This window comes from Furipterus horrens, unplaced genomic scaffold (genome assembly GCF_987537825.1).
Source record: "Furipterus horrens unplaced genomic scaffold, mFurHor1.1.pri manual_scaffold_17, whole genome shotgun sequence".
In the NCBI taxonomy this organism is placed as follows: Eukaryota; Metazoa; Chordata; class Mammalia; order Chiroptera; family Furipteridae; genus Furipterus; species Furipterus horrens.
In genome coordinates, this window is record NW_028327187.1 from 70,783,775 (window position 1) to 70,794,916 (window position 11,142).

Sequence of the window (11,142 nt, forward strand, 5' to 3'; positions counted from 1 at the left end):
ATTACTTTTAATAATCAGCACGCAAGCATTCAAGCGCAGCAAGTACTGCTTTCTGGTCTGGGTGGCATGCTGGGTAGGCATCCAGCAGTCTGGTGGCCGTGTCCACGCATGTGATTGCATACCTATACCCTTCTGAGATGGGCAAGGGTCCAATCACATTAATCTGCCACTGAGTCAGCGGTACTCGTCTTTGTACTACCTGTCCAGAAGTTCCTGCAGGCCTCCAGGGATGCTCTCAGGAACAGACAATACAAGTCCCGCAAGGTTCCTGCACCACTGCTAAGATGACAGGCAGTCCCCATGATTTCATAGTTGACCACATAGCCTTTTGCCCAGCATGCAAAAGACGTTGATGCAACCACTGGACAACTTCCCTCCCTGATGGGATGCTAGGCACTGTTTCTAGCCATCGCACTTTGGCTAGAGTGTCGGCCTCATCATTTCCAGGGGAAGTTGGGGTGCATGCCCAGTTACATGGTACACAGTGACGTGTTTCTGGTGGCCTAGTTCCCATGGGTCTTGCCACAAGGCCTGTCCCCACAAAGGCCTGTGCATAACCATCCATTTGTTAGCACGCCATGTGGAGATCTGCAGCGTCAGGCCTCAGTACACTGCCCAACAATCTGTACAGTCAGAGGTGGTGCCTCATTAGCAACCACAAACCACATGGCTCTCAGTTCTACCCATTGGCTACCCTGGCCAACTTCAGTATCAAACCTGAAAGTGTCCGCCTCCGGCTGGGTTGCCACGGCAGTCCACATGGTGGGTTGGCCTCTGCTAGACCCACCTGTGTACCAAGCATCTGCAGGGATGCTCACCACGTGCTCCCGTGGGGATTCCACCCCTTATATACTATGCATAGATGAAGCCGGCTGCTAGCCAAAATATGACACCAAGGCTTATATAACTGTGAGTGTGCTGCACATGCAAATCTAATTATTATCTCTAAGCGGCCCATGCCCGGGCATCTGGGGTGAGGGAGCCTGACAGATTTTATTGTTCTCACACGTGGAAAGGCCGCACCTGCATGGATCCAAGGTCATTGTCTGAGCCCTGCCACTAAGTGGGGTCAGTTTTCTTCCTTGAGGGCGAATCCTTTTCTTTCTAAAAGGGGAGTGCAAAGGCATTTGACAAAAGAATCTCCCAAGGTACCCCTCAGTCTAAGGACTGCATTCTTAATGGAGCCCCCAGGTCTAGATTCAGGCTTGATCCATGGTCTTTGTGCTTCTTAACAGGCTTACAAAGCATTCACTCAAAAAGTCAGTTTATTCTTGGAGTACATGCCCTAGAGTCTAAGAATTGAAGGGGATGCCATTGGTAGTGTATCAGAGTGGTGCTCCTAGTGTCTCTGGTTAAAGGGCCAGCTCCCTTCAGTTCCCTAACAAAGTATTATTTCTTAAGTGAGTTCTTTAAAGACTGAAAATGAGATTTCCTCGTGGCCTTTGCTAGCTCATGGACACTACTGGTTACTTATTCCAAGGGATTGCCCATTCCATGGGAAGGAAATTGGAGAGAAGTCTCTGGAAACCAGTCTTGCACTTCGTGGAGAACAGCTGTTTATTTGATACGATCTAGGCATTCTTGCATCCCAGGGCTTCTGTGGGACCATTAGCTGATGTCCTTTGACTGGAGTCACTGAATTTCCACTGTGGTGAAGAATCTAGGATGGTATTTTCAACCTTTTCTATCTCATGGCACACATAAACTAATTACTAAAATTCTGTGGCACACCAAAAAATATAGTTTTTTGCTGATCTGACTTTAAAAAAGAAAAGGTATAATTTTGATTCATTCACACCAGATGGCTATTATTGTGTTGGCTGTTTTATTTTGTTTTGTTTTGCTTTACTTGAGGATCTAAGGGAAAGGAAGTCAGTGCCCCTGACTAAATAGTCAGCTACTGAATGTTTTTAAAATTCTTGTGTCACACCGGTTGAAATTCGCTGATCTAGGACATCAGGCTCATCTTGTTCTCTGTAGACGAAATAGTCACATTGCTGACTTCAGTGGAATCTAATAAAGGTATTATGGAAATGGGCTCCCTCAGCTAAGCCTGCTCAGTTTCAGAATTTCAACCCTGGGACCCATGGCTGACAGTCAGACAGTCTTTATTAGGCATCTGCCATGCTCAGGACCTTTTGAGATAAGTGATTGGTTTGCTCTTCAGAGCTCCAAAGGCCCCAGGGGTAACCCCTGTGTGTTGCCGCCTGATGAAACGAGCCCCCCCCCCGCCCCAAGTCAGGTGAGTCTAGCGTAGCACAGCTCACTGGGCTACCAGGACAGCCACCCTTAAGGGAAAGTGCTTTCCTTCTTGACTTGGCTGTGGCTTCTGCACAGCCTTGAAGCCGTAGAGAAAGTGCTGAGCTCTAGGGTATGAAGCTCTTGGGGCTAGCCTGACTTCTAAGAGTAGATAAGATAGAGCCTTCTGGTTCTAAGACCCCAAGCCACTCCCCTGAGCTGCTAAGCAACATCAGTTGGACATGCCAGCCCCTCTCCGATGCCACTCTTCCAGCTGTTCCTTTGCCTTCACCCCTTAGTCCAATCAGGCTGCCATAACAAAGTACCACAGATTGAGTAGCTTATCAACTGCAGAAATTTACTCCCCACCATTCTGGAGGCTGGAAGCCCAAGATTAAGGTGCCAGCGTGCTGCAGTGAGGGCCTTCCTCGCTGTGTCCTCACATGGTGGAAGGAGCTGTGATCTCTCTGGATCCCCTTTATAAGGTGCTACTCCCACCCCTGAGGGCTCAGCTCTCATGACTCATACGCCTCCCAAAGGCCCAACCCCTAATGCCATCATCTTTGGGGGTTAGGATTTCAACATCAGCCTTCTAGGGGGCACACAAACATTCAGACCATAGCACTCCATTCTAGGCAGTGCCCTCCTGACCCAAACACCCATGCGAGGGACTCCCCTCTACCTCAGACCAGTTCAGGCCCCATTCAGTAAAGTTCCTTGTGCATTGCTGCCTCGTTTGGTGATATCCTCTTCCCAGTCATCCCCCAATCCTGGAACCCTACAGTTTGCTAATGAGCTCTCTTGCAATCACACAGCTGCCCCTTAGAGGCTGATTGATGGTTACCAAACCTGAGGTGCATGTTTTTCAGGGGTCCACTGGGGAGGGAACTAAAGGCTGACAAGGCAGGAAAATAAACCCTGAGTTTTTGAACCCTGAACCCACAAATCCTGATTGAATGCCTTTCAACTCTAATCTACAACCTGAAACTGTCCACTAAAGGCTGTTTCAGCTTCGGCAGGATGGATGTTGAATGGGAGCCAGCTGACAGCCTCGGTTCCCATGCCCTCCCCCTCCCCCCGCCCACCTGCAGCTGCCTGGGAGTTTCCCGTTATGGTGGGGAGCATCAAGCTGGGCCCAGTTTGGCCTTGATCGGCCTGTCATGCTTACAGCTGCAAGATAAGTGACTAAATTCAATAGTGCCCCTTTTCTTCTTCCTATAAAATAACCACCTCCTTCCCTAGGAGTCCAGAGTCAAAGCCATTCTCTCACGGCACGGCTCCCAGCCCGCTTGCTAATTCCTTCAATAAACTTCTATTTTTCTGCTCGCTGCATCTTGATGGTTCTCTGAGCGACTCCGTTCTTACACCAGCAAAGCTCAGCGAATGGGCTCTGGACCCTGGCACTACTGCAGACGTGGAATACCTCTCTGTGGAGTCTGAATCCGCCAAACATCCTGAGTGTTGTCCTGTGCCATCTGGATCCCTTGCAGATGCCAGGGATGGAGGGCTTGATCTCTGATGGGACCCGGTGAGTTGGAGTTGGTCGTGGACACTGCATTTCTGATGCAGACGATTGCACTCCTCACTCAAGATGTCTGTGGAGGCTTCATATGGTAGCAGGGCCCCTTACAGTGACTGGGAGCCCTCCACACACTCTGACTTGGAGCCCCTCTCCTCTTGGGAGGGTCTTCTGCATTGACTTGCCGTGCAGGACTGGCCCGATTAGTTGCAGTTTGCAACAAAGACTGATTGCTTCCTCACCTCTCTCCTAGTGCTCTCACCAGTACTCACTGAGCCGCTTCCAGAAAGGCATTGCCCTTTTCCCTACCCCTCAATGAAGAAGCAGGCGGGATGAAAAGGGTTATGGAAACCCATTTTGAAACTGTGGAAAATTCAGGATTTTATCCTGACCACTTCCTGAACATGATGTGTTTTTCTGGTTCACTTGTACAACAATGTTTGTGAAAATGCTCTTTGTTTCTCTTGCATACAACCCTTCCAGCTAAAGCAGACTAGGGGAAAAGAGAGGATAACTGAGGAAGGTAACAATGTGAAGTTTGCTACCTGAATGGGACTCCCCCCAGCCCCCTCCACCTTCCACTGCTTTGGTAAGGATGGAGGAAAACGAAAATCCGAAAACCAGCACCTGGGGAGGTCTTAACGAATGACCTAGGTTTTCCAGAACTGCTCCTGGAAGCTTTGTCCGCCTCCTGAGGAAAACTCACCTTGCTTCCTTTGCAAGTGCTGGGAATCCAAACGGACTTGCTGAGCCTGGGGGCCCACCTCACAGTGCTGACTGGAACACAGCTGGGTGGGCCCAGCTCTGGCATTTTCCATGCACAACACCTGTACAGGTCATCCAGCCTGGTCATGGACAGCCTAAACTGCTTGAACTGGCTGCCTTCACCACTCTCCCTGGATCCCCTTCTGGTCCTCTAGCTCAGCGGTTCTCAACCTGTGGGTCACGACCACTTTGGGGGTCGAATGACCCTTTCACAGGGGTCGCCGAAGACCATCGGAAAACACATATATAATTACATATTGTTTTTGTGATTAATCACTATGCTTTAATTATGTTCTACTTGTAACAATGAAAATACATCCTGCATATCAGATATTTACATTATGATTCATAACAGTAGCAAAATTTCAGTTATGAAGTAGCAACGAAAATAATTTTGTGGTTGGGGGTCACCACAACATGAGGAACTGTATTAAAGGGTCGCGGCATTAGGAAGGTTGAGAACCACTGCTCTAACTCCAAGCTGGGACTTCAGACTCCCACATTACTGTGCACTTCCCTCCAATGTATCTGACTCGCTGGCCAAGTGGCAGGGGCACAGGCAGAAGAGGAACAGCATAGATTCCTCTCACACTTTTGGTTCACTTGGCTTCTGTTAGACTTCCTTTCTCTTTGATTTTCTGCACTTTGAATATGATGTGCCTAATGCAGATGTTTGTTGTTGTCGATCTACTTGGTTTTCTCCAAGCTTCCTGAATGTATGGCTTCATGTCACTAATTGATTGTGGTAAATCTTCAGCCATTACCACTTGAAGTATTTTTCCTGTTCCTTTCTCTTTCCTCGTTTTCTCCTCTTCCAGACTTAGGCATACTGTCAGGTAGCTTTGCTCTGAGAAATCACCCAGAGAACAGGCTAAGGTTTTACACCAGGTTTATTGAAGGGAGGGAGAGGTAGGGATTAGAGATAAGAGAGAACTCCCAGGCCAACTCAAGGGCCGGCAGGAGCAAGGAAAAGGGAAAGGAGACTTCCGGTCTACCTCCAGAGCACATACTAGTCCGCTGCCTACGGGCCTGCGGGCAGCGTCTGCACACCTTTCCGAACATACGTTTCAGTTACAGTGAGTTTACCCATCAACACATTCGGCAGGTTATTTACATCTCCCTGCTTTTCCCTTACCAGGCCAGTCAATATGTGGTGCCAGGTCCCTCAACATTTCTTCTGCGAACGAGCAAAGTTCATTTTTATTTCCTATGGGCGAAGCTAGGTCCAGGTTAATTTGCATACGGTTCCTTTGCATACGTCAAAAGTCCAGGCAGGCAGTCCAGCTGCTGCCATGTTCTGACATATACCTTACAACATTTGTACTTGTCCAGCATTTCTTGGCTTTGTTCTTCCATCATTTGCATTCTTTGCCCTCTCTACATTTCAGTTTCGGAAGTTTATGTTGACATTTCTTCAACCTTGTTCATCGTGTCCCCATCTGTGTCTGTCCAGTCTATCGAGGAGCCGATCAAAGACGCTGTTCATTTCTGTCTGTCACATCGTGTGATTTTTAAATGAAATGTATCTTTTTATGGTGGTAAAATACACAAAACATAAAATCTGCCATACTAATACTTAATACAGTGGTATTAAGTACAATTCTTTTTGTTGAGCAACCATCACCACCGCCCATTTCCAGAATTCTTTTCCTCTTGCAAAATTGAAACTCTGTACCCATTAAATCATAACTCCTCATTGCCCCTTCTCCTCAGCCCCCGGAACCTACCTTTCCACCTTCTGTCTCTATGAATTTGACTACCCGAAGTACCTCATATCAGGGGACTCATGCAGCATTTGTGTTTTAGTGTCTGGCTTCTTCCCCTTAGCATAATGCCCTGAAGGCTCATCTGTGTTGCAGCATGTGTCAGAATCTTCTTCCTTTCGGAGGCTGAATAATATCCCATTAAATTACATTTTGCTTATCCATTTGTCCATTGATAGATGCTTGGTTTGCTTTCACATTTTAGCTATTATGAACAATGCTGCTATGAACATGGGTGTACAAATCTCATTTTGAGACCCAGGTTTCAATTTGGGAAGGGGGTATATACTCAGAAGTAGGATTACCGGGTCATATGGTAATTGTTTTTCATTTTTGAGGCAACGCCATACTGTTTTCCACAGTGCCTGTATCATTTTACAGTCCCACCAACAGTGCGCAAGGGTTCCAATTTCTCCCAAACTTTGCTAATGTTGGTCATTAGTGATGTGGAGCATCTCTTTATTTGCTCATTGCCATGTGACTATCTTCCCTGGAGAAATGTCTGTTCAATTCCATTGCCCACTTTTGAATAGGGTTGATTGTTTTTCTTGCAAAAGTGAAGTAGGTCTATGTGTGCTGTCATGGGAATATCCTGCATCCAAATTATTAAGTGGTAAAGGCATGTGACAGATCAATATGTACATCATGGGTAATGCCGCATATTTCATAGCACATCTGTGTATGACAAAAACTAGTATAAGCTTTGAAGTCATATACACCAATATAGCATTTGTGGTGACCTGCGAGGAGAAATATTTATATAAACCTAATAATGGAAATAGTAGAACAGAAATGAATTCTGATGCGGTTTGGCGTAGGACCCCTGCTCCAGGTAACCAGGGATCCAGGCTGCTTCCATCTTGTGGTTCCCTCATCTCAACTCGGAGTTGCCGTATTTGCTGGTGAAACGAGGGAGAGAGCACGGAACAGGCATACTGGCTCTCAAATGTGTGAATGTGACAAACAATGCTTCTGCTCATGTCTCAGTGGCAAGGAGTCATCACATGACCCTTCCTAACTATAAATGCACTGGCAATGCAGTGTGCACCGTGTCCAGGGAAGAAAGCAACAGAAGATACGGGTGGGCACTCAAGTCCCTTCTATGCACCATTACATTGTAGGTGCTCATCAGAAAGCAACCATCATAATTGGTTATGGTGACAACCATCTTCATTGCTTGGAGGATTTCCTGTGGTCAGATTTCTCTTGAAATTCTCTGAACTTTTAAGTGCCTACTATGTGACAGATGCCTTCAAATACAGAACCACATCTAACTGTAAGAGGGTCATGTAAATCTCCTCAGGGAGGGTTCCCCTTCTTCACACAATAGCGCCTTTCTGCACTTCCCTGTGCAATACTGTCTATAATGTCAGTAGGCTGAGAATGTTCTCCTCCCTTTGGACGCATGGGTAAGATTTTAACCTGTCAATCTCTGCTGCCCTCTGTATGACTGAACTTGCCTGAGCACCTGCACAGATGCATTTGGACTCACTGAAAGCCAGGTCTTTCCTGTGGGGCAGGGACCAGACAAGAGACAGTGTGGGAGGGTGGCTAATTATTATTTTTTTCCTTTTAAATTCCACCTAACATGTCCACCAAGGAACCATTTTTCACCTCCTAGGAGGGTCCCAGGGTTTGTTTGATTGTTTGTTTAAGAAACTTGGTTTTGGTCAATGTTTGCTCCTCATCTACCATTTATTTATACTGAGGCAGTACTTTCTGACTAGCTAAATAAGCTCTTTCCTCTGTGTATGTGTTCAGCTCCTAGCTTCAAATAAGGAGCCCATTAAAGTCCTACTGCAAGCACCAGGGTGGCTTCATAAATCCTCTGTGTATCTTCAGGGTTATATCCCAAGGCCCAGTAGGTTATAGGCACAATCATACTCTACTCACAGCCCATTTGCAAAGCAGAGAGTGTGTTGGAAGACTCCCAAGGAGGGATGACAAGGTATCTAAACATCAGGGTCTAAAGTAACACTTTCCACTTAAGGGGCTGTGGCAATCAGACTGGATCAAAGGTGACTCCTGCAGGGAGTGGGAAGCCTCTGTGTCAGGACAACGGCAGGACATCTTGTGCATCCTCCAGAGGAGGTAACAGGGATGAGCAGGTCATCCTACCAGGTTCTGGTGTTGGACAGAAGGGCACAGCGGGGAAGGCCAGGGGAGGGGTGCTGTCATGCGGGGAAGTGCTGCAACTGGACAGAAATGTCAGCACCTGGCAGACTCAGCTCTCAGCAAACATCAGACAATACCCAAGTTGTGTTTGATTCTCATTGCCACTTTCCTCCCTTAGGCCTGCTTTTACTACCTGGGCCTCAGGGTCCTGCTATTTGTTGTCTTGAGAAACATCATGCATAGTACTGAGAAGAGGAATGAACTGTGAGGTAGAAGGTGGGTCATGGGCTAGGAAGGGTGGGAATATCGTGGATTTAGAGGTCACCTCATCACTTTCCTTATATGACTGCAGTTCCCACACTGTCATTCTATAAGTAGGTATGTCCTGCTTATGCTAGTGTCACCAGTACTTACACAGGGACTTCCAGAAGACAGAGGCTGTGTGAATGTCTGGGGAATGAATGAACCATTGAGTAGGGTGAAATGTCTCCACTTTTTTTTTCTTTTCTTCTCTTTTTTAAACTAACTAATTTTACTGTTGACACTATTGCAGATATCTAACATTTCCCCCCTTGAATGAACCAAGCAAATCCAAGGATACTTAAATAATTTGTTTCATAGAATGACAGACGAGAAGGGATAAGAAGCAAGAACTAACAACCTTTTATTTCTCTATTTCTTAACCCCATTGATTGAACTGCTGAGTTTTTTCATGTTTCCATGGAAATGTTGTCCCAATGCTATGTTATCTAGTTCAGGATCACAAACTAGGACAAGTACAAATACATGTGTGACCAATGTCATTTACAAACTTTGATGGTGAAACTTATTAAACCTCCTATTAAAAACAAACAAACAAACAAAAACGACCTATAAAAAAGTTCCCGGAGGAAACAAAGATCAAATTCTAAATCATCACAGAGAACGTAAATCAAACGGTGCCACAGCCTTTATTCCCAACTTGTCCTGGCCCTCCCTACCTAGAACTCTGACTGCTCACTCCTCAAAGACAGAGTGAAGAATGAGCCTCACTTCATATCGAGCAAGCGAAGCTGCTGAACATGGGCCTGAAATGTGCCAGGAGGCAACTCTGGCTCAGGCCCCCTCTTCCTCATCACTCTCAGCCTCTTCAGACAGGGATGGGAAGGAACTGGGATCCCTGGCATTAACTCTGACTAAAAACTGTAGGGCTTTCAACTTGCTGGTTTCAGCATGGGCCCTGGGACCCCACAGAAACTCATAGCATGCAGGATCGCTGTTGGGCACCTGCCGATACACCAGATACTGTTCCTGCACCCAAACTTTGGTGATGAGCTCCCTGGGCTCCCCATAGATCCAATGCTCCTTCCCGTCATGCACCCCCATGACATCCAGCACCTCCCAGACTTCCTCCTCAGTGGCACAATCGCCCTCCACGGCGATCGCCCACAGAAGTGTGACCAGGAGGCCAGTGTTGGGAAATCTGTGCCTATCGCTCACCATCCCATCATAGGTGAGGCCCAGCGTGGTGACCAGGACATAAGAGTGGTCATTGGGGTCCACTTCCTTTACATCAACGCCAAATACAAGCTGCATGCAGTGCGAAGCGAGGCTCAAGATTTCAGGGAAGTGGTCCTGGTACTCTTTGATGACGCTACTCAGCATTTCTGCCTTTGTGGTGGGCTCCTTTGCATGATACTTCAGGAGCAGGAACTCCACCATTTCCGTCATCTTCAAATGCAGGGCTTTTTTGAGCATGGCATTGGCATCTTCCGGGACCTCCCATGTGCTTGGCGCCTCCTCTTCTTGGCTGCTAGAGCCCTCATCTTCAGATTGGCTCCATGGAGGGGCTGCCATGGCACAGAGGGGAGGGCAGGCACTCTGAGGGCTCTGGGAAGGACTTGGTGTTTCAGCAGCAGCCACCTCCTCTAGGCTGTCTGGAAATAGGATTGAGGTGGAGGAAGAGGAGGAGGAGGAGAGAGACAGGACCTCCTCCTCCTCCTCCTCTTCCTCCCCCTCCCCCTCCTCCTCCTCATCCCCAAAGAGCTGCGCCTCCACCAGGCCCTGGGCCTCTCTTGGGTCCTGATGGTCTTCCTCAAGCTTCCAGAGCTCATTCATCCAATGGCGGGGCATGGTGACTCTTGGTGGCACAGCTATTGGAGTGTGGGCAAAAGGTGGACGATGGGGATCCACGGGCCTGTGGGGGAGAGAGAGTGAGAGAGGTGTCACCTGAGAAATGTACCCTAGGCGACTCTGACAAAGGCGACTTACAGGCCCCCTCTTTAATGGTGCTCTTGGGCCTCACAGGGGTCACTCCTGATCAGCCTGTCCACTAAGAACCTGAAGTAGGAAGTGAGATGACTGCTCAGTGTATGGAAGGCACGGCCTATGGTTCTGGGGCTGATGGTGGGGTGTGGAGGTGTCAGGTGCTGGGGGTCCCTTCTGATCTGGGGTGGGGAAACCCCTGCGTACACATTCAGGGTGGGCACCTCACCGTTAACTCCTGGCACTGCCTGATCTTCGGCTGCTCTGTGACCTGAGAATAGGTAGCTCAGACCAAGGCCTTCACGTCCTGGAACCTGGAGCCCCTGTAAGAGGAAATGAAGGGACACCTCAGCATGCAGATGGCAAGCATAGACCTGGGACCACAGTGCTGGCAGGACTCTGTGTGGTCCCCTCTGTTCTGGGTGGGTGGTCACTTCCTTGTGCACTCAGGATCCTCACCTTTCCCCTGCCAGGGACTGGCCCCCGACCTGCCTCCCG

At 48.1% G+C, this 11,142-nt stretch overlaps 1 protein-coding gene across 1 annotated transcript; it reads right to left on the minus strand.

Annotated features, from left to right (window-relative positions):
• Window positions 1–9,495: 9,495 nt before the first annotated feature.
• Window positions 9,496–10,512, minus strand: LOC149991170 (melanoma-associated antigen 8-like). The gene has a single exon (XM_090264867.1). It carries the CDS (start codon window positions 10,510–10,512, stop codon window positions 9,496–9,498), a length of 1,017 nt encoding a protein of 338 aa, XP_090120993.1.
• Between the last annotated feature and the right edge of the window lie 630 nt (window positions 10,513–11,142).